The 22537-nt window shown below is 42.7% G+C and overlaps 1 protein-coding gene across 1 annotated transcript in view; it reads right to left on the minus strand.

The window, feature by feature from the left end:
* GUCY2C (guanylate cyclase 2C) overlaps positions 1-22537 on the minus strand; it is a 111643-nt gene that overhangs the window by 20860 nt on the left and 68246 nt on the right. The window contains exons 13-20 of the mRNA XM_075935275.2: positions 21753-21858; positions 21398-21460; positions 19942-20013; positions 12575-12679; positions 11208-11294; positions 7379-7511; positions 3010-3147; positions 612-700 (exon numbers count right to left, since the gene is read on the minus strand). Of these exons, the coding sequence (XP_075791390.2) occupies positions 612-700; positions 3010-3147; positions 7379-7511; positions 11208-11294; positions 12575-12679; positions 19942-20013; positions 21398-21460; positions 21753-21858 (793 nt within the window). The remainder of the gene's footprint in view (positions 1-611; positions 701-3009; positions 3148-7378; positions 7512-11207; positions 11295-12574; positions 12680-19941; positions 20014-21397; positions 21461-21752; positions 21859-22537) is intronic.

Genomic DNA, 22537 nt, shown 5'->3' on the forward strand with positions numbered 1-22537 from the left:
AAAGGCTCCAAGATCTACCAGTAGATCCCGATCTACTGGTTGGTGACCACTGCTCTAAGCTGACTGGCAGCACAGCCTCACAGGTGATTAGTCAGCCTGGCCCAGTCAGATGCTCAGGGCTCAGTGCAAGCTGACTGACTGGATGGGGCTGATTAATCTCCTATGAAGCTGTGCTGTGGCACAGCTAAAAGAGAACACTGGTCTCCTTTGTTCCATATGTCCCATCAAAAAATTAACAGAATTTTAAAAAATTCTAAATGTGCAGGAAATAGACTCTGATTTGTTGTTATTTGTTTTCTTTTCCAGGGGATTGGCAAATGCATGCCACTGTACACCATGTGAATTCAGAAAGAACCACCTTTCATACATGTTGTAGTTATCAAAAGTCACCACTTGCAGACGAAAGAAATGCTATGTTGTGGGCCTTGGAGTGAGGAGGAAAAAAATCCAGTAAAATACATTTCACTGCATTGATTTTAATTATGAACTTTTTTTTTCTTTTTGAGAGACCAGAGCATTGGACCATTCAGTGTATATAGTCTTCATCCTCCCACCACAGACATCTCTGGCCTGGATGGAAGCATTTCCTCTTTTCTTTTGTGTAGGCTTACTTCCAGCTCTCTTTCTCCTGCTGTCTCTAGGATCAGGTCTGGGCGGAAGGGTCTAACTTCTTTGCTACTCTCCACTCTGCAAAGTTTCTCTAATGAAAAAAAAAAAGTACAATATTTAAAAAATAAGAGGTTAATTTCTAGGTTAATTCAATATGCCAAAATAGTTTTATAAATAGAGAAGGGCCCAAAGAAAAAGCATGGATTTTGACACCCACTTTTTCTGGATCTGAACTTTGTGGGGTGTCTAGTTATAAGGCTCAAGGCCAGAACAGAATGACTTGAAGCCACATGGGAAATGAAAGGAGCAGGAATGCATATGTGCATGACAAACACAGACATGATATCTTCCCAAATGGGCAGTAGCCATTTTATTGCCTCTCTCAGGACAGGGTGTAGCCATGGCAAAAGACAATGTGAGAAACCCATTAGGATATTTATCACACATGTGCTCTTAGGCAGACAGGGCTTTAAAGATGACCAATATGCCATGAATGTAATATATTTAGTTAATGATTCCTTATCTTTTAACTAAGTAGAACACTGTAAACTTTCAAAAATTGGTGAAGATTTCCATTTTTAGGCAAACTGAAATCCATAAGTAAATCTGAAATGTCCCCACCTCGCCAAGTGAGCTTTCTCAGATGTTCATTCATATTGAGTTAGTAATTTGAGATGCTGTGTTTCTCAGAGTATAAAGATTATATGTCTGGTCAGGGAGCATTATGAGGTTACCCCAGGAATTATTTTAAAATGTTTATTAGGAAAGAGCTAATAGGGAGGCTGACATGTTGCTGTACTACTTGTTCAAACACACACAGGGAGGGTTTGGCAGCATGACTCAAAGGTAGAAGAGGAGTCTGAACTTGTTATTGGTATGGAGTGTGGGAAATCTTAAATTCTTAGGTATTTGTGGTTATTATAATTATAATGATAGATGGATTATGGTGGTGTGGCATTATAGGATTTACATCATACAAACAAAATGTGTCCATTTCAGGACCAATATGATGCTAGCTTTCCAATAAAAAAAACTTCTTTGATAGCTTCTTTGAAACAAGAAGTTTTAGGGTTAAGTTTGTCCATTGAGCGCCTTTTATTAGCATAGCCTTCCATGTAAATCTCACACAATTATCTCATTGGCCTACAAAGCTTCTTGCAAAGTTTTTTTACAAATCAGGCAGAGATCTAAAAGTTGTGTTTTATAATATGAGGAAGGATCATGCATTGTGCACAATTAGATGGAAACAGGATTAACAGTACATTTTCAGAACTGCCTAGGACTAAAGTTTGTGTCACTGAGGCAGTTTTGAAAATGTTGCTTTTAATTCCCTCTGAAGATGAAGCCCCAGCAGGCCTCAACAGAATTTTAATGGTGTTCTGGTTTAAAGTTGCATTGTCTTACTGTTTCATCATTTGCACAGTGTATACAAAATTCATGCCTAAAGCTCCAGCTACCTGACAAAAATATGAGCACAGAAAACTTAACTCTATTCACCTGAAGAAGTGGGTTGTGCCCACCATCTACATTTTTTGTTAGTCTCTAAGGTGCTGCAAGACTATTGGTTGTTTTTTAAGTTTTTCCAGCTACAACCTAACACAGCTAACTCTCTGAAACACACAATCTGGGATTATTCATCTTCAGGATCAAAGGATTCAGAACCTCTCTGCTTGTTTTTACTAGCTATGAGAAGTATGAGTCTTCAGCTCAAAAAATCACAAGTTGATGTTCATCCAGTGACACCAGAACTACCAAAACTTCCTAAAATACCCTTCAAGGCATGGATCTGTTTTCTAAAATAGCAGCCAGTTTGGTGCACATATAATTAATCTTGTTCCTGAAGTATGTTGAAAATTCCCTGCAGCACAAAAGATCTGATTAGGTTTCTGAGCCAAGGAAACTAGAATTTGCCAGACTGTCAACTATTCAGAATAGTACCATGAAATGTGATTTCATGGATGAAATGGAGAAGAAAATTTTCTTCTCCTGATGCATTAGTTGTAAGCTCTGTGAAATGTCATAAGGAATGCCTAGCTAGCCCACTTATAAACACCAAGCACTCCTATTTCATGTCATTGGATTTATTTTGCCCTTATTGTTGGTTTTGTTGTTGATGTTGGTAGTGCTGAATTGTGACATGTTGGATTATGTAATGTTGCAAGGAGGACAGAAGGAAAGGAAAAACAATAAATATTTTAACTTAAAAGAAAACAGCAATTGCTCCACTGTGTCACTGCTACTGGACTCTTCATTCATTGCCCAGGTAGAGAAATAGCAGCTTACACTCTTAACAGAGATGGTGTTTTTCACTAAAAGTTGTGGAATATGTGACAGTCACAGCCATAGCACCCAAACGCTGTGGTTGTAGTGTAAGAGAGATGATAGTGTTTACTCTCTTACCTTTATGGTCCCGACAGAAGTTAGTGTAGAAGGTCTCCCTGCGAAGGATGATCTCCTGTGCAATGATTCCATAGCTGTACACATCACCTTTCTGAGACACATCAGCGTGACGAAGGTGTTCAGGAGCTGTCCACAGATCTGAGCAGACAGAAGAGGTACAGACAGTGTGACAAAATTGATTTTTGTGAGCTTCTTCTAAACCTCATCCCCTTCATGTTGTTTTAATATTCTCTTTTTACTATTGTTATCCCCATCCCCCCAAGAGGTTGGTATTTTTTAGATATTAGATCAGGTGTTGTGTAGAAGGGCCAACTTCAATACACACTGGATAACTGACTAACAGATATGCTCAGTTGTTGGGCTAGATGCAGGAATTACTTGATGAGGTTCTGTGGTCTATGTTGTGAAGAAGATCTGACTAGAGGGCCAAAAGGTCCTGGTTGGACTTAAATTCCATGAACCATGAAAATAATCCCCAATTGTTTTTGAGGCTGACAACATCACTGTGTAGTAACATCTGGGGCTATATAACAACATGCATATGTATTTCTTATATACCAGTCACCATGATATTTAGTCATTGTGGTGTTATTCTGTTGTGGCACCCTATCACCACATGTTGATACTGTATCATAATGTAAAGCAAAGTCATTCTATTAGCTGCAACATAGCCACCACAATGCATACATCCCCCTGTTGAGATACAATAACTTTGTTTAAAGGGATGATGTCTAACACTTAGTAATTTTCAGTCTGCTTGTAACAACTTTTCCCCCTGAGCTACCAGAGACCGAAGACAAACCTGTTACTAATATAAAAATAGGAATATAAGAACTGCCATACTGGCTCAGGCCAAATGTCCATCTAGCCCAGTATCCTGTTTTCCGACAGTGACCAATGCCAGATGCCCCAGAAGGAATTAACAGAACATAGAATCATAGAACTGGAAGGGACTTTGAGAGGTCATCGAGTCCAGTTGCCTGCCTGCTTCCCGCAGCTCCTTTTGGCTGAAAAGGATGAAACGGAGCCAATGGGAGTCACAAGGCTCCGTGGCCACAGTGCTGGTACATAAACAAACCAGGGTGGCCAGTTAAAGTGTTTCTGAAAGTGTTTCTGTGGTACACTTTCAGAAACACTGGTCTAGATCATCCCTGATAGATGTCTATCTCACCTGCTCTTAAATATCTCCAGAGATGGAGATTCCACAACCTCCCTAGGCAATTTATTCCAGTGCTTAACCACCCTGAAAGTTAGAAAGTTTTTCCTAATGTCCAACTTAAACTTCTCTTGCTGCAATTTAAGCCCATTGCTTCTTGTCCTATCCTTAGAGGCCAAGGAGAATAGTTTTTCCTCCCTCCTCTTTGTAACACTCTTTTAGGTACCTGAAAACCTCTATCATGTCCCCTCTCAGTCTTCTCTTTTCTAAACTAAACAAGCCCAATTTCTTCGGTCTTCCCTCATAGGTCATGTTCTCTAGACTTTTAATCAGTCTTGTTGCTCTTCTCTGGACCTTCTCCAATTTCTCCACATCTTTCTTGAAATGTGGTGCCCACAACCAGACACAATACTACAATTGAGGCCAACATGTACCCCCGTTTCCCATTCTCAGCTTCTGTGAAAAAAAGATTAAGGATACCATCCCTGATTTCCTGCCCATCCTGGCTAATAGCAATTGATGGACCTATCCTCTATTAATGTATCTAATTTTTTTTAACCCTGTTATAATCTTGGCCTTCACAACATCCTCTGGCAAGGAGTTCCACCTGTTCACCAATCTGCTGCCTATTAATTTCCATTGATTATCCCTAGTTCTAGTGTTATGAGAAGGAGTAAAGAACACTTCCTTATTTGCTTTCTCCTCACCAGTCATGATCTTAAAGATCTCTATCATTTGCGCCCTAGTTGTCTCTTTTCCAAGCTGAAAAGTCCCAATCTTATTAGTTGCTCCTCATCTGAAAGCCATTCCATACCTCTAATAATTTTTGTTACCAATAATGTGAATAAAATGAATATAAATATGAAATCTGAGAGTGATAAAGACCTAAGCAGGAGGAGTGTACATTCTGTGCACTTTCCTACCCAATAATTTTCCACATTCTTATCTCTATTACTGCAAATGTTTGTGTGTAAATCTAAGAACCTTTTCTTGCCATTCCACCCCTAGGTTCTCTTTTAACCACTCATCATAGATATGATACAATCACGTGATTCTAGTGTCACAATTTCAGGTTTATATCTTTACTCAAAGATCAAGTGGGAAGAGAAGATAGGTGGGGAGAAGAAAGGAATGCTTATTTATAGAGAAATACTCTTGTGATTATTATCAGACAGAAAAAATGTGAGGAAAAAACAGTGAAAGCTATAATTTACTGGAATTCCATCTAATATCATATATTAAGGATCTCTTTAGAGAATTAAAAGCATAAAATGACATGTTAATGTTTGAATTATATCATAGTACATCACAAGATATAATGATATTTCATGCAGTCCACCTGGGTATGTCTTATGATCAATAATATGATGGTGATATTTTGTGATCAGTAATATCACCTAGCCTCTTTTCTGACCAGTCACATAATCTCATCACTGTAGGCCTGTCAGAGTGACTGTCTCCTTTGAGGAGAAGCAAAGTCCAGTGTACTATAACTGATCAGTTGTCTCTACATTGGGTTTCAGAGGGGCAGCTAGTAAAGACAGAAAGGACAGGTGAGTGCTGCCTGGAAAAGAAAGGAGATACCAAGAAATAGATAGGAGCAGCAGAGAAGAGTTGTTGGAGACAGAGTAGAGCAGAGGAGAGCTGGCAAGAGATACTGGGAGAGAGCTACAGGAAACGGGATGGAGCGAGGGAAGATGCTGATGGGAGCTGGAACCAAGGGCTGTTTGGAAGACCAGAAGTTGTTAGTGAACATTGGCCAGAGCTAGGGACCCCTGCCAAGTTGCAGAAGAGCTTGTGCAACACCCCAGGATAAAAAGGAAGAATCAATTTGGTCAGGGAAAGCTGAGAATGAAACAAGTGGGCTGATGTTGGAGTGTGAATCCTAGGATCCCAGGATCTGAGGTAGGACTCACAAGCAAGGAGGCCAGGGAAACTGGAACACTGTGGGGAGCCTTCTTATACCAGGTCTGAATGGAGGGCTGCAGGAAGCTGAATCCAGAAACAAGAGGGTTGAATCTGGAAGGATGTCCCTTAAGCAGGTTAGGACTCACAGGCAGAAAGGACTGGGAAATAGAACACTGGTACCAGAGTTGTGGGAGAAAAGCAACTTTGATAACTCTCCAACACATGGCCTGGAAAGTGGAGCAAGGGCAAAGGAACTGTGAAACACTGGTGATTAATTTGTGGGTGGGTAACCTGGAAATGACATCACTGAAGAGCACATGAAAAATTGCTCTGTTTATACCTGCTGTCACTTGGGATTTCCAGAGAACGGTTTTATCATAAAGGTTATGCAGATTACTCAATGTGTACATGAATACATTACAATATAACATACAGAGATATACCATCTCATAGAACTGGAAGGAACCTTGAGAAGTCATTGAGTCTAGTCCCTTGCCCTCACAGCAGGACTAAATACCATCCCTGACAGATTTGCCCCAGATCCCTAAATGGCCCCCTTAAGGATAGGCCTCACAACCCTGGGTTTAGCAGGCCAATGCTCAAACCACTGAGCTATCCCCACTCCATCCCCCATGCCTAGAAGAGGGCTTTTGACTTGGACATTGAGAGAGACTGTATTTCTTTTATGACTGGACCAGAGGAAACAGATAGCTGAACTAGATATGCTGAGTCTGCCACAGGGGGACACTTTAGCTGGAGCCACCCTGCCACATGCTGTAAGAGAGCCTTTCCCTGCAGTTCGTACCATCTGAACAACCTTCCTATCCCACCCTCCCACAAACTCCCCATGCTTTTCTAATATCAGTTGAAAATTCTCTCTTCTTTTAACTACTTGCTTCCTTTTTCCTTCTGCCATTACTTCGCTCTGTGATTGTATTATTTAACTCAGTAAAATGTTTTCAGACACAGTTTGTATGAAAAATGCTATACCAAATAAAGTTGTATTACATGTCATGCATTCTTTTCTCTGTACCCAGCCCATCTAATGCATAATAGATCAGAGAACATCATGTAGTTTCTAGAGAATAAACATTAAAAAGTCTCAGTGGATTAAGAAAATCTAACCTTCAACACCATTTTAGTGTTAGACAAACCAATAAGAGTACTTTTGCATAGAAACATACATATTGCTTTCAATTAAGACTGTTTTCCCACATTCTGTAATAAGGCCTAATAGTCCAACTATCTTATTCCACAGGTAGGAAAGAGACAACAAGAGCTGGGATTGTGACTATTTTGGCATACCTCTCCTTGGAGGAAGAATGGAATTGCAGCCAAAATCAGTGATCTTCACCACCATGCGGCTGTCCACTACACAGTTTGTGGACTTGAGGCGGCCATGGACCTCAGTTTTGCTTGAGTGCAGGTAGGACATTCCCTGTGATTGATATGAGAGAGAGAGAGAGTCTGTATGTGTGTGACTCGATTGTACCAGAATTAGTAAGAATTTGATGGTTCATCATAAAATCTATCTAGGTACTTACATGACCCTCCTCCACATAGAATTGAGCATATCACAACTAATAAGAATTTTATCCTCACTATATCCATGCATGACAGGGAATTATTTTACTAAAGGGGATTTTCCAAGGTTAAATTAGATGTCTTTGATACATCTCGGAAATGAAGCTAGGTCTCTAGAATTCCAGGCCAGTGCCTTAACAAACCTATCCTTCTTTTCAGCTAACACTATGTGATAATGAGATTTGCTCCTTGATGGTACTAGATCTGCTGAGTTTGAGGAAATGTATTTCCTCCCACTGAAGTTCATTGAATTTGCAACAACTGCTTTTATAGTGCTTTTAATAAAGGTTACAGTCTTGTATAAGTATTTCACAACCCTAAAAATGTGGCTGGGGAAATGTTTTTTATTTTGTAAAGAATGATGACGGTAGATAAATGAAAAATCCTCATTAACTGATAAAAGTGTTAAGATTGTATCCTTGCTGTAAATATCAATCTACAAGTGGGACTTGGTCAGTAGTACTTGAGCAGATTTGATTCTCCAAAGTAGAGGGCAGCTGATGGAGCAATGCAAAGATTACTGGATGACATTCTATGGCCACAAGAGGCCTTCTTAAATGATCATAAAGATCCTTTCTGATCTTACAAATGATGACTCTCTACACATGAGTCAATACATAGTACTTGCAACCTGTAGGCTAACTTCAGAGATCAATCTTCCAGTGCCCTCAGCATGCAGGTTATGCTAATTCAGGTGTTTTTAGACTCAGACTTTCTGAATCTTTTTCTCTGACACATACTTGCAGACATGTAATTTCACCCCTTTATTCAATACTTGTGAATTTGGCCCACTTAGTGAAGGGGAGTCAAAGATGGTGTATCTTGTATGTCAAGAAAGCTGAAAGAGTGGTATAGCAGGAGAAACAACCAGTAGGTAGGTGTAAGTTTAAGTAGATGGTGCACAATTTACACATATTTACAGTTTCTTAATAGTGATTTTTTCTTCCCAAGACTCCCTTCTAGCCCATTATATATAAAGTACAATCTGTATGCTGAGGAGGTTAGAAGAAGGTGTATATGACACCAGTTTAAGTTCCCCTCTGAATTTGTCTCCATAACTTTAAACACACATGCAAAGGTCATCCTCAAGGATAATAGATTATAATCATGAATCTGGATTATACAAATTGTGTGATCATAATCACAGGGTGTGACATGCTGCTTGTTCACAAAAGAGATCTGTGTTTTGCTTACAGCAGAGGAAGAGTCTGGAAGTCTTGTGACACAGCTGGGACAGAAACAGCAGTGGTTGGAACTCATTACCCTATGCATACATATATCATGCTTGAACCTGTGGGATTATGTAGTAATGTGTGCTGAAAGAAAACAATTGCTGATACACCCATGCAGCCCTGCTTCAAGGCCCGCCTTCTGCTACTGCATCTCCTATACACTCCTGCTGACACCAACCCAAAGAGCAAACCCACTAGAGCAGAAAACTCCTTACCAGTTTTGGCCTCTTATGAGAGGGTCTGATAATACTATAGTCTACGTGTAACAGAAATCCCTTGCCTTCAAGTTGGGGAGTTGGTGTGTATGATAAAACTTTCTCCTTCACTACCACCCTTTTGACTAGGGAAGCAGATTTGAAAGCAGAATGCATGGTTACGCACCTGGCTGGGATTTTCAAAATTGCATGAGTGAGTTAGGGGCACAAATTCCATTGACTTTCAGTGAGGCTTGTATTTCTGCATCACTTCTTAAGGACATATCAATAGGAGTTAGATGGCTTGGCACCTTTAAAAATCCCAGTAAATGCCTCTCTGCATCTTTAGGCACCTCAATACCTTTTAAAATATAGCCCCATGACATTTTTGAGTCTTCAATCCTTTAGCTTTAATTGTGGCCAAGCCCTTTCAACCAGGCTATTTTTCTGATAGAGTAAAAAATATTGTATTCAGCTGCAGTTTTCTTTGGTGTATTTAACAACACCCTCTTGATTAACAAGCAACAACCTTGCAATAGCAACATGGGCACATGTTCCCATAAGACTCAGTTACCACAATCCCTTTGTATCAGGGTTTTTGTCAGGCCTTTTTGGTCACTTGCAGCTAGTACACAATACAGACACACCAGTCCTGGGGTCCTATGATCTGTGTCGAAGAAGATGCCACTCTTTGAACTTGTCACAGGTCTGCAGAAGCAGTGGGCACTGGCTTAAAACTGCTTCTGCTGGTAGAGCCTGCACTGTCCTCTACACACTGCCAGGGCCTACTATAGGGACAGCAGCTGCTTCATGCTCTTTTCATCTGCAGCTATGAAGATAGTACTAGCTTCTTGTCCAGAAACAATGAGCTGCTAAAGGTATCAGCCCCTCCACCAGTTCTCTTCAGGGTCAGCTAAAGAGTAGGGGAAGCAGAAAGCAGATTTCACAGGTAGAGGTCATGTATTTTGGAGGACTCTTCAGAGAATTTGTCTGAATCATCTTGACTGGTTCAAATAACAACAGGTGATATTCCATAGAAAGGGCCTCATACTCCTTTTACCCTTGGGCTCCATATCCCATTTACAAACAGTGCAGTGGCTGGCAGCTTGTCTGGGAAATCCTTAACCCGCTGAAGTTAGTGAGAAGTTTGCAAATGACTTCACTGGAATCAGTATTCACTCTATCTCCGTGTATGATCTCATCAGCTCTGATACTCTCAGCAGGCTCAGCCTTGGTCAGTGCCTGGATGAGAGTCCTATGAAGATTAACTGCCAAAGATTAAGAAAACTTGTTTGTAAGATTCCAGAAGAGAAGGGAACACATCCACAATATTTAAAATAATTCTTAATGCTGAAGGTTAACTGAATGTGAAATGGTTATTAACATGACCAACAAACTGTGACAATTTGGATTAAGAAGATTTTAATAAAAAGTGAGATTGTCATTATCACATTGAAACAGACATAGCAAATGCATTCATCATTGAGACCCCATCTGACCTGAGGCATGTAGGGAAATGGGAGGACTGGGTAGGAATGGGAATATGATTTTTATAGAGAAGTAAGAAAGGTAAGGGCATAAATCATCTTTATCTCTGTGTGGAATTCTTGGGCCCCATTTCACTAAAAATAAAACAAATATAAAATTGTTAAAAAAACAAGCCTTTTTTACTATCCAGCTCACCTGGCCACCGTCCAAAATATGCAAATACATAGTGAAGGTTCTTAAAATCAGCCTTGATTTTGGTGTAGGATTAATTTCTTCACTCTCTAATTTGCTCTTACTTCCTGAAATGGTTTCACCTAGCAGTAAGTTTTACCATTCTTTAAAACATTAACTACAGTGTTTAATTTAAAAACAAACTCAATTCTGTTGGTTTTGATACAAGATGGTGTGATTCTACCATTGCCCAACACCATACGCCATAATTCAGCAGCATAGCTTGGAATAAAACCTAGGGCTTCAAGTGCCTAAATCCCTTCTCTAGCCAATAGATCGCACCTTTTCTCTCAGGAGTCTAAAGCATATATTATGTTAGGACTTTTCACCTATAGCTCCCCATTATGTATGTTTTATAGCATGTGAACAGATTCATAAATGTTTCAGTGCCACTGATTCACTTACCTTGGCGATATCATACATGACAGAGATTTTAAATTCCCAATCCATGAAAGTGCCATCTGGATAGGAGATTTTATCATTTAAGACATCCTGGGAGGACACAAAGAAAGGCTAATCTATAGCAAGGAAACAGCCGGAACAGACATCTCTGTGTAATGTTAACAAAGCTCTAAATCAAACAGCCTTTTGGCCAATGACTAAAAAGGGGTACCCCTCTGTTTTAAAAAGTACATAAAGTACAAATTATTTTCAGTAACCACCCAATACACCTCCATCATAATCATCCAGGAACCCATCTCTGCAATCAGCCCTGGTGCCAACTCTGACCACACATCTACACAACTGATTTCAGCACTGGACCCAACATCGTCAGCCACTACATCAGGGGCTCATTTAACTGCACATCCACTAATGTGATCTATGCCATCAAATGCCAACAATGCCCCACTGCCATGTATATTGGCCAAACTAGACAGCTTCTACGGGAAAGAATTAATGGACACAAATCAGATATCCGAAAAGGCAACACACCAAAATCTGTTGGAGAACATGTTAACCTGCCCAGCAGTCATTAATGGATCACTGTTGTTTCAGGCCAATTCCACAAGCCAAATACACAGGGAATGGTTGGAACTTACCTTTATTTACAAGTTTGATTCTAATCAGAATGAAATGAACAAGGATATTGGCTGGCTCCCACATTACCTTTCACTGTCTTTTTTCTCCTTTTTTTCTTTTTCTTCCTTCCCCCTACTTCCCTTATTTACTTTTGAATCTGGACTTTTAATACTCTAGTCATCTAAAGAAGTGGGTTGCACCCACAAAAGCTCATGATACCATCTAAGTGTTTTGTTTGTCTTTAAGGTGCTACTAGGCTATTCGTTGTTTTTAAGTTTTTCTACATAAATTATGACACAGGTTTACTTGGAGGCTAAGGAATGGAACATCTTTGTCTTACATGGCAACTACAAAAAAGTGAGAACCTAACTTGTATCCACTGTGGTTTCCAGTGGCAAAAATGAGACTCTGTGAATATGTTGATGACATTGGGCAAAGCCTAGCAAGACATTCTGACTTGTCTGTCATGGCACTCTTTAATTAGGAAAGTGATCCAAAGCCCACTGAAGTCAAAGATAGTCTTTCCATTGACTCAGAAGCAATGTCAGTTTATGCCTGCTGTTGATTGACTCCAAGCAGAAAAAGGGAAAGGAGCAGAAGAGAAATTAGTGATATTACTTCATGTAAATATTAAAGTAATATTACTGACTTCTCTTTGGCTCTTTTCCCTTCTCCTGCCCTAAGACTCTGCCATCTGGCAAGTTAGCATTTTGTTATACAAACTGGTAAGAGGGGCTTGCACAGTTATTTACCCGCAACGATCCTCTCTCACAGTACTCAATCACTCCAAAGATCATTGTATCCATCTTCACTGTGCCATAGAACTTTGTCAGGTTGTAGTAGTCGATCTGGAGGAGCTAAAGCAAAAATAATTCATCCATTAAAAACAAATTCAATAGTTAGTGTGGGAGCCAAAATTAAATCTGATGGTGTGAAGAGGCTCTCAGTCCCAGATCCTGATATGCATTCAGTGTGCATGTGTGGGGAACCAAAGTGAATGATTGCTGAAGAGTAGCTCTCATTCCAGAGCCTTCTGGTTTAGGGAGATTAGGGTGAGGTGCAGTGTTCCCTGTACACTGTGCACTTGTGCATCTGTTCAGGGGAGATTCAAATTGTGCCCAATTGATTAGTAGAGCACCCACAATTAGGTTGTTAAGTTTCCACTTGTGGTACACATTCATGTCTCGGTGCACAAAAGAATTTATTCCGCACATGGGTGGAAAAAAATCCACCCATGGATGGAAAAGATTAGAGGAATCATTGACAGGGAGTGATTCTTATATATTCCAAATTCTGCTATCTCAGTAAAATCATATAATACTAGAATGGAAGGGACTTGGAGAGGTCATTGAGTCCAGTCCCCTGTCCTCACGGAAGGACCAAGCACTGTCTAGATCCAGAGGCACCATTTCAAATTTTGGTGGGAGGGGGCGATCTATGCATGCTATGAGCAGGGTGGGGGAGTGAGAGCATGGGGAGGTAGACTGAGGACAGCAGCTTCTGCAGTGTTACTGAGCATGCTCAGTGCAAGCCAAGCACCAAATGGCGGGGGAAGGGGGGCAGAGAAACCAATTCCTTCCACCCTCCCCCCTTCCACCTCATCTCTGTCTCAGGGCTACTAAGGCACTGGAAAACTCTGCTTTTTTGGCAGACAACTTAGCGGTTAGCAGGAGCACTGTATCTATTTCCTAAATAAAAAGAAAGGAAATTAAATATTAGACACACTCAGCTCTAACACTAACATATTCTGATATCTTATGGCAAGTCACTTAAGGGACACTAGTTAACATTATAAGGCTAATGTATATTTTTACTTAGTTATTAACTCTGGGTAGAGAGAGAGAGAGACCCTGGCAGGACTCCTGGTCTCTCTCTCAGCTCTGGAAGGGAAGAGGGGTCTGGTGGGTTACAGCAGAGGGAAGATACATTACAGTTATATATAAGAAAACCTGAAGGGCCACATTGGGTCAGACCAAAGGTCCTTCTAGCCCAGTGTCCTGTCTGCCAACATTGGCCAATGCCAGGTGTGTCAGGAGGAATAAACAGAAGAGGCAATCATCAGATGATCCATCCCCTGTTGCCCATTCCCAGCTTCTGGGAAACAGAATCTAGGGATATTATCCCTGACCAGTCTGGCTAGTAGCCATTGAGGGACCTATCCTCCTTGAACTTATTTTATTCTGACTAGAGCCCTATTACAGTTTGGGCCTTTCCACCATTTCCTGGCAAAAACTCTACAAGTTGGCCGAGAAGAAATACTTTATTTTGTTTTACATGTGCTGCTTATAAATTTAATTGGGTCAGTTTCTTGTGTTATGTTAGTGAGCAAATTAATAACATTTTCTTATTCTATTTTTCCACGCCATTCATGATTTTCTGGACTTTTAACATATCTTCAACGGTCCTTCTAGTCCTGTATCCTGTCTTCTGACAGTGGCCCATGCCAGGTGCTTCAGAAGGTATAAACAAAAGAGGCAATCATCATGATCCATCTCCCCTGTCAACTATTTTGTTTTTTTAAAATCTGCTGCCTATACAGTAAATTGAATCATTTTTTTGTGTTATGTTAGTGAAGAAAAGAATAACATTTCCTTATTCTATTTTTACAAATCTTTCATGATTTTCTAGACTTCTAACATATCCCCCCCCCCCACCCTACAGTCATTTTCCAAGATGAAAAGTCCCAATCTTGTTAATCTCTCCTCGTGTGGAAGCTGCTTCTTACCCCTAAACATTTCTGTTGCCCCTTCTGTACCTTTTCCAAATCCAATATATCTTTTTTTAGATGGGATGACCAGATCTGCATACAGTATTCAAGATGTGGAAATACAATAATTTTATATAGAAGCAATATAGTATTTTGGCTTACTATCTATTCCTTTCCTAATTATACCCAATATTTGGTTAGCTTTTTAGTTTCAAACTGCCACTGCACATTGAGCAGATGTTTTCAAGGAACTAGCCACAAGGATTCCAAGATCTCTTTCATGAGAGGTAACAACTATTTTAGACCCCATTATTTTTGTATCTATAGTCAGGATTATATTTTTCCATGTGCATTACTTTGCGTTTATCAACACTGAATTCCATCTGCTTTTGTGTTGCCCAATCACCCAGTTTAGTGTGAGATCCCTTTGTAACTCCTTGAAGTCAGTTTTGGATTAGTCACTGTTTACCCCTTTTTCAAGAACATTTATGAGAAGTTTAACAGAAGTGATCTAAATGCAGATCCCTGCAGCACAACACTTTCCCCCCCACACGCATCTTTTAAGTGGAGTACCTGGCAATGTTTTCATGATGATCTAACCATCCTTCAATTACCTGAATAACCTGCCTTTGTTTTGTTAAAACAAAATACAGGACTATGTAGCACTTTAAAGACTAACAAGATGGTATATTAGATCAGTGGTCCCCAACCATTAGGGATTGCCGGGCGCCAGGGGGCGTGGCCGTTCGCCCGCCGGGCGCCCGGGGGGGGGCAGGGCCTCCCCCATAGCCGCATTCCGGGGGCCGGCGCTCTCCCCTCAAGCGCCGTGCGCCCGGGGCCGGCGCTCTCCCCCCCCCCTCCACCAAGCACCGCGCGCCCGGCGCTCTCTCCCCCAAGCGCCGTGCGCCAGCGCTCTTTCCCCCCTCCCTCCCCCAAGCGCCGCGCGCCCGGAGCCGGCGCTTCCTCTCCCCCCCTCCCCCCAAGCGCCGCGCGCCCGGGGCCGGTGCTGGCGCTCTCTCCCCCCCATGCGCCGCGGGGGATGAATCCGCGGCGCCCCCGGGGCCGGCGCTCACTGTGCGCCACGCGCCCGGGGCCGGCTCCGGCACCGCACATGCGCCACGTGCCCGGGGCCAGGCCAGCCCTGAGCACTTGGCGGGCGCAGAGAAATGCCCCCGCGGGTGCCATGGTGCCGACGGGCACCGTGTTGGGGACCACGGTATTAGATGATGAGCTTTCGTGGGCCAGACCCACTTCCTCAGATCAAATAGTGGAAGAAAATAGTCACAACCACTATTTGATTTGTAGTCCTGTATTTTGTTTCAGCTACACCAGACTAACATGGCTACATTTCTATTACTATTTGTTTTGTTAGTCTTTAAGGTGCTACTAAACCATGGGTTTCCAAACTGAGGGGCATGCCCCACTGGGGGGGGGCGTTAAGAAATTCCAGGGAGAGTGCAACGTGACCTCCGCATACCTCCCTCCCCCCCGTCAATCCCCTCCTCCCTAAGTTTTCCTGCTATGTTTGTTTTTCGGCCCCCATCAGTCCCCCCCCCCCCTTGTTTTGGCTCAACAAGTTTTGCTGCTATTGGAGGGGGGGCATGGGGGACGTGAGGGTTTCTCAAAAATCAAAAAGGGGGCACGGTGCTGAAAAGTTTGGGAACCACTGTACTAGACTATTTTTTGTTTTTTAAATTTAACCTGCCGTTGGTTATTGTTAATTCCCCTTCCCCTCCCTCTTTTTATAACAAACTCCCTACTCCAAAGGCAAAGCTGCAAGCAGCCTGAAGTGTTGCATTTGAGAACTACCTCTAGAGTCAGGGCATGGGCTTTAGGCAGAATCCAAGCATGAAATCCAGGGGTTCAAACTCAGGAGGTGGAGCTACTGCTCCCTAGCTTCCCCTAAATGGCACCCCTGTCTACATCATCCTTTATAGATGTCTATCCAACCTGCTCTTAAACATCTCGGGTACGTCTAGACTGGCATGATTTTCCGCAAATGCTTTTAACGGAAAAGTTTTCCGTTAAAAGCATTTGTGGAAAAGAGCATCTAGATTGGCACGGACGCTTTTCCGCAAAAGCACTTTTTGCGGAAAAGTGTCCGTGCCAATCTAGACACGCTTTTCCGCAAAAAAGCTCCGATCGCCATTTTCGCAATCGGGGCTTTTTTGCGCAAAACAAATCTGAGCTGTCTACACTGGCCCTTTTGCTCAAAAGCTTTGCGCAAAAGGACTTTTGCCCAAACAGGAGCAGCATAGTATTTTCACAAGAAGCATTCATTTCAGACAGTAGGAAGTCAGCGTTCTTGCAGAAATTCAAGCAGCCAGTCTAGACACAGCTCTCCAGTGATGGAGATTCCACAACCTCACTAGACAATTTATTCCAGTGTTTAACTACTCTGACAGTTAGGAAGTTTTTCCTAATATCCAACCTAAACCTCCCTTGCTGCAGTTTAAACCCATTGCTTCTTGTCCTATCATCAGAGGCCAAGGAGAACAATTTTTTCCCTCCTTCATATAACACCCTTTTAGATTCTTGAAACAGTGATTATGTCCCCTCTCGGTCTTCTCTTTTCTAAACTAAACAAGCCTAATTCCTTCAATCTTCCCTCATAGCTCATGTTTTCTAGACCTTTAATCATTCTTGTTGCTCTTCTCTGAACCTTCTACAATTCTCCACATTTTTCTTGAAATGTGCCCAGAACTGGACACAATACTTCAATTGAGGCCTAATCAGTGCAGAGTAGAGCGGCAGAGTTACTCCACATGTCTTGCTCACAACATTCCTGTTAATGCATCCCAGAATCATGTTTGCTTTTTTTGCAACAGTGTCACACTATTGACTCATATTTAGTTTGTGGTCCACTATGACCGTAGATCTCTTTCTGCAGTCGCTTCCCATACTGTAGGTGTGAAATTAATTATTCTTCCTAAGTGGAGTAATTTGCATTTGTCCTTATTAAACTTCATCCTATTTACCTCAGACCATTTCTCCAGTTTGTCCAGATCATTTTGAATTATGACCCTATTCTCCAAAGCAGTTGCAACCCCTCCCAGCTTGGAATCCTCTGCTAACTTAATAAGCGTACTCTCTTTGCCAATATCTAAATTGTTGATGAAGATATTGAACAGAACTGGTCCCAAAACAGACCCCTGCGGAACTCTACTTTTTATGACCACCCAGCATGACCGAATCATTAATAACAACTCTCTGAGAATGGTAATTCAGCCAGTTATGCACCCACCTTACAGTAGCTCCATCTAGGTTTTATTTCCCTAATTTATTGATAAGAAGGTGACAGGAGAGGCCTGAGGCCGGCTGCGGCAGCTGGTGCCCCAGGCGGAGTGCGCAACTGGCACCCTCACCTGCAGGGCCGTCAATGGCCTGATGTCATCGGCGGGCACCCCGGGCGCCCCCGTGACGTTATCATTGGGCGACCCGGGCGGCAGCAGCCAAGTCCGTCTATAGCCATGGGCCGCCCCTTAAAGTCATGCGAGACTATATCAAATGCTTTACTAAAGTCTAGGTATACCACATCCATTACTTTTCCCTTATCCACAAGACTTGTTATCTTATCAAAGAAAGCTATCAGATTGGTTTGTGGTGATTTGTTCTTTACAACTCCATGCTGGCTGTTACCTGTTGCCTTATTATCTTTCAGATGTTTGCAAATTGATTCCTTAATTACTTGCTCCATTATCTTTCCTGGCATATAAGTTAAACTGGCTGCACTGTAGTTTCCTGGGTTGTTCTTATTTCCTTTTTTATAGATAGGCACTATATTTGCCCTTTTTCAGTCTTCTGCTATCTTCCCCCGACTTCCATGACTTTTCAAAGATGATAGCTAAAGGCTCAGGAACCTCCTCTATCAACCTCCATTATTGCCTTTGCAGTAGAACCTCAAAGTTTCACACTCCGGACACAGTTTATAATTGACTGAATGTTGCAAATTAGTAAATAATGAATAATAAATAATAAAATAACAAATAATAAAAATATGATGATCCCGAAGGATGTACTTTGTTCATGTACTTAGGCTATTGCAGTTTAATTTAAATTATTTATAGTACTTTACAATGTAGGTATCCCTAATGTAAAAATATACTTAGCATATTTTGTAAAAATATTATAAGGTATTAAAGACAAATTAAACACTAATGCAGGACATAACTCTATGAAAGTTAATAAAGATGTATTTGTACACATCAGAGGTGAATATAGCCCTTAATAAAAGGAGATATGACTACAACAGTGTTTCCCAACCAGTGGTACGAGTACCCTTAGGGGTATTAGAGAGAATTCTGGGGGGTATGTGTGACAGGGTGTTTGCCTTGCACTGACCTTTTAAGGGCAAAACCCCAGCCCTGAGTGAGGGCTGAGAGCAAAGCCCCAGCTGAGGCAGCTCTTGCTAATGAGGCTATATAAAGAAGGGCTCCTGGGCTATGTCTACACTGGCAGGTTCTTGAACAAGAACATCTTGTGCAAGAACACGTTCACACTGCCATGTGCTTTTGTGTAAGTGCATCCATGGCATTGTGGACGCTCTCTTGTGCAAAAAGCTTTGATGGCCATTTTAGCCATAGGGCTTTCTTGTGCAAGAAACCCCTGCCTCGCGTCCACACTGCCCTCTTGTGCAAGAGCTCTTGTGTAAGAGAGCGTACACTTGTTAGAAAAGAGTGTAGCTCTTGCACAAGAAGCCCTCTCTTACCACGCTTTACTGTAGATCTTCTTGCGCAAGGGCAGGCAGTATGGACGCTCTGCGGAAGAACGGACGTTCTTGTGCAAGAACCCGCCAGTGTAGACATAGACCAGCTGGAGGGAGAACTGACTGCTGCTCTGGAGAGAGCAGTAGGGAAAATGATTGCCAGGGAAGCAGGAGGCTTCCTAGAGATGGAGCAGTGCTGCGGAAGGAAGGCAGGGCTGGGGAGGCTCTGGCCAACCAAACTCCCAGGCTGCATGGCCTCAAGCTACTGGAGCTGTAAGGGGTAGGCAAGGTCCTCCTCCCCCATGCACCTCTCATGCACCAGAGCCCCACACTTGCCTACTCCTCCCCCTTCCTCCCAGCACTTTTGGAGTATGCAAATCGCTTGATTCATGCTCCGTCCCAGTTCCTCCCCCTCCCTTCCAGAGCTGGGACACCACAAATAGCTGATTTGCGGCATTCTATCTCTGTGAGGGAGGGGGAGGAGTGGGGACAGAGGGTGAATAAGGCAATTTGCAGCTTCTCTGAAAGGGCGCGGGAGGAAGGGAGGAGGAGAGCAGAAAGTGCAGGGCACCGGTGCATGATTGATACGTGGGGGAGGGGTGCAGCCAGGGGATCTGCTGGTTGCAGGTGGAGCCCCAGGGGGCCGCATGCAGTCTGTGGGCCACAGATTGCCCACTGCTGATCTAGCTGCTACATGAAACAGTTACCTTGTTCAGATCTATCTTTTGTTTCTCTGTGAAATTCCCATCATTGTGTTTGAGATCTTTCAGGATCACGATCTGGAAAGAAGAAACAACTGAAAGAAAACCATAGCAGTAGTACAACCATCCATGCTCCCTTAAACTACTGGTATTTAAGTACAACCTTATCCACTAATAAACAATGGATTATTACATTACTGTTAACAATATTTACCAAGTTGATAGGTTCTTTTGTCCTGGAACAGACTAAGGGGCTGATCTTTCAAACCCTTCATTCATGAGTGACCTTACTCAAGCAAAAAGTTCAACTGAAATTTAGGGAACTTCAGACACAAATAAACAAATAAATAAATAAATAAATTTTAAAGACAATCTTTCTAAAAGCTCACCAAAAGACTGAAAATAAAGTTTTCACATACCAATTCAGGACAAAGATTGAATAGCTAACTGTTTGCAACTGCCTTGAATTGTACTTAGCCATCCAATCTTTCTCCTCAATTGGTAGCTGGTAGCAGGATGAAGCCTGGTGAGGGGGGACTGTGAGCTGTAGGGGGGCTGGGATGAAGCCTGGCAAAGGCCCCATGTAGGAGGTGACGGGGGTGGGCTCCCAGGAGGGCTGGGTGCCGGAGTTGGCAGAGTCGGCTTGCCTCATCGGTGACCTGCCGGGGGAGTGGAAGTCTGAGTGGGCGGGGGCAACCTGCCGGGGGGCCATGAGCCACGCGGTGCAAAGCCACATAGGCCAGGAGCTGTGTGGCGCAGCACAGAGGCAGGCAGGCCAGGGGGCAGGGGCGGCCTGCTGGGATGGGGGGTCTATGAGCTGAAGCTGGTGGGGACATCCTGCTAAGGGGGGGCAGGAGCTGGTTAGCAGGCTGCCTAGGGGGGCCGAGACCCAGAGCTGGCAACACAGAGGCAGGCGGGCCCGCATATAGGAAATGGCGGGCTGCCTGCCTCATCAAGGGAGCCATGCGGCAGAGCACACATGTGCATGCCTGCAGGAGCTGCTGCAGGAGCTGGTAAGGATGGCCAGCACATATGCAGGCAGGGCAAAGTGAATGCGCAGGAGGGGAAAGTTGAAAATTCTGTGACAGACAGACAAGAACTATTACTTAATAGAAAGACTGTCTAATAATAAGAGTTCTCCTTTGCTCCTCTAGTGCATTAATTTACCTCATACCACTAATCAGACCAGTGATCGGTTGGGTTCCACATCCTCCCTCTTGCCATTCAGGACAAGGCCTATGATTCACTAAGTCCAGTATTCTGTCTCTGGCAGATGCATGCAAGAGGGCCTCAAAGGAAAATGAATGCCTCACCCCCTCCATAAACTCAACTATTTATCAAGATTAGATGAGAATGGGAGTGGGTGATATTGCTTCTTTATCTCTGAAGAGAATCAACTGTCCTTCATAAAAGCATCTCACTAAAGAAGGGAAGGGGAGCAGAGATGCTGTGATTATTTTACCTTCTTGTCATATTTGGCTTGGCGCTGTCTCTGGACTGTGTCACGCCTTTTGTCTTCATCAATCTGGGGAACAAAGACACCTCATTAACCAGTGCTTATGATATACTCCACTTGGCAAGCACCAGACTGCAGAAAGTTACTGGGGATTAATGCCAAAATTACTGAGGATTAATCTCATTCCTCTTCTGCACAGTGTGCAGGAGGTGAAAAGACAATGTTTTTAATCAGTTTTAAACAAATACTTTTACTACTGTCAAAGTCCAAATGGCAGTCGCTGTTTGTCTAACACTAAACCTCAATAGTGCAGAGACTCTGAGCCACCTCTCCCTCCGCAGGGATATCATGTCCTGCCTACCTTCAGACTGACATGGCTTGTCTCATTGGTCTCCAGAGGCAGAATCTTGTCAGGTGGTATGTGAGACCATTTCTTCTGCCGAAGTGCAATATCTCTTCTGTACTTCCTGTGAAACAAAGAGAACCTATTTCATTAAAATTATTTTATCAAACAACTGGAATCCATACTGCTAAGTGTAGTGGGGAATCTTGGAGAATTTGACAGGCTCCCAAGCACTAACTCCTGTACTCTCTTCTTCATGCATTCCTGGAGAGTCTGCTCCTAGAGTTCCTAGCTTTGAGGCCTGCAAGGGAGAAAAGCTCTCTCCATTACTTACTCCTTTTTTTTTTTTTTGGACTGTAGAGAAGTCCTGGATCTCCGAGGTTTCAGGTCTATAAATCTAAGGAGTCAATGCAGGAGAGGTATTGCTGGGAGGTTGCTGCCTAATTCTTCACATTTACACACAGGGGAAGTTACCATAGAATGAGTCTATGGTAGCTTATACCTTTTACTTTTCTGTGCTATTGATCGTCCTCTGAGGGCAATCCCAGTGGCAAACATGGATCTGATGAGCCCTGACAGTAAGGCTCTTGCAGAAATGAGTTGTGCTATCCAGGAAAAGCTAGAAGTCAACGGGGAGGGAACAGAATGACTTCTTGTGCAGGGACTTTACCTCTGGCAGATTCCCCAATTACGTGATTATTATATAGGGGAAACAATAATCCTTGGAACCGGGGCATGGAGTACCCTGTCTTTTCTGACCTCCCTCAACAGAAGAATGATAAGAAAACTGAAATAGAAAAGCA

The sequence above is a fragment of the Pelodiscus sinensis genome, chromosome 1 (assembly GCF_052426305.1).
Source record: "Pelodiscus sinensis isolate ZL-2025 chromosome 1, ASM5242630v1, whole genome shotgun sequence".
Taxonomy (NCBI): domain Eukaryota; kingdom Metazoa; phylum Chordata; order Testudines; family Trionychidae; genus Pelodiscus; species Pelodiscus sinensis.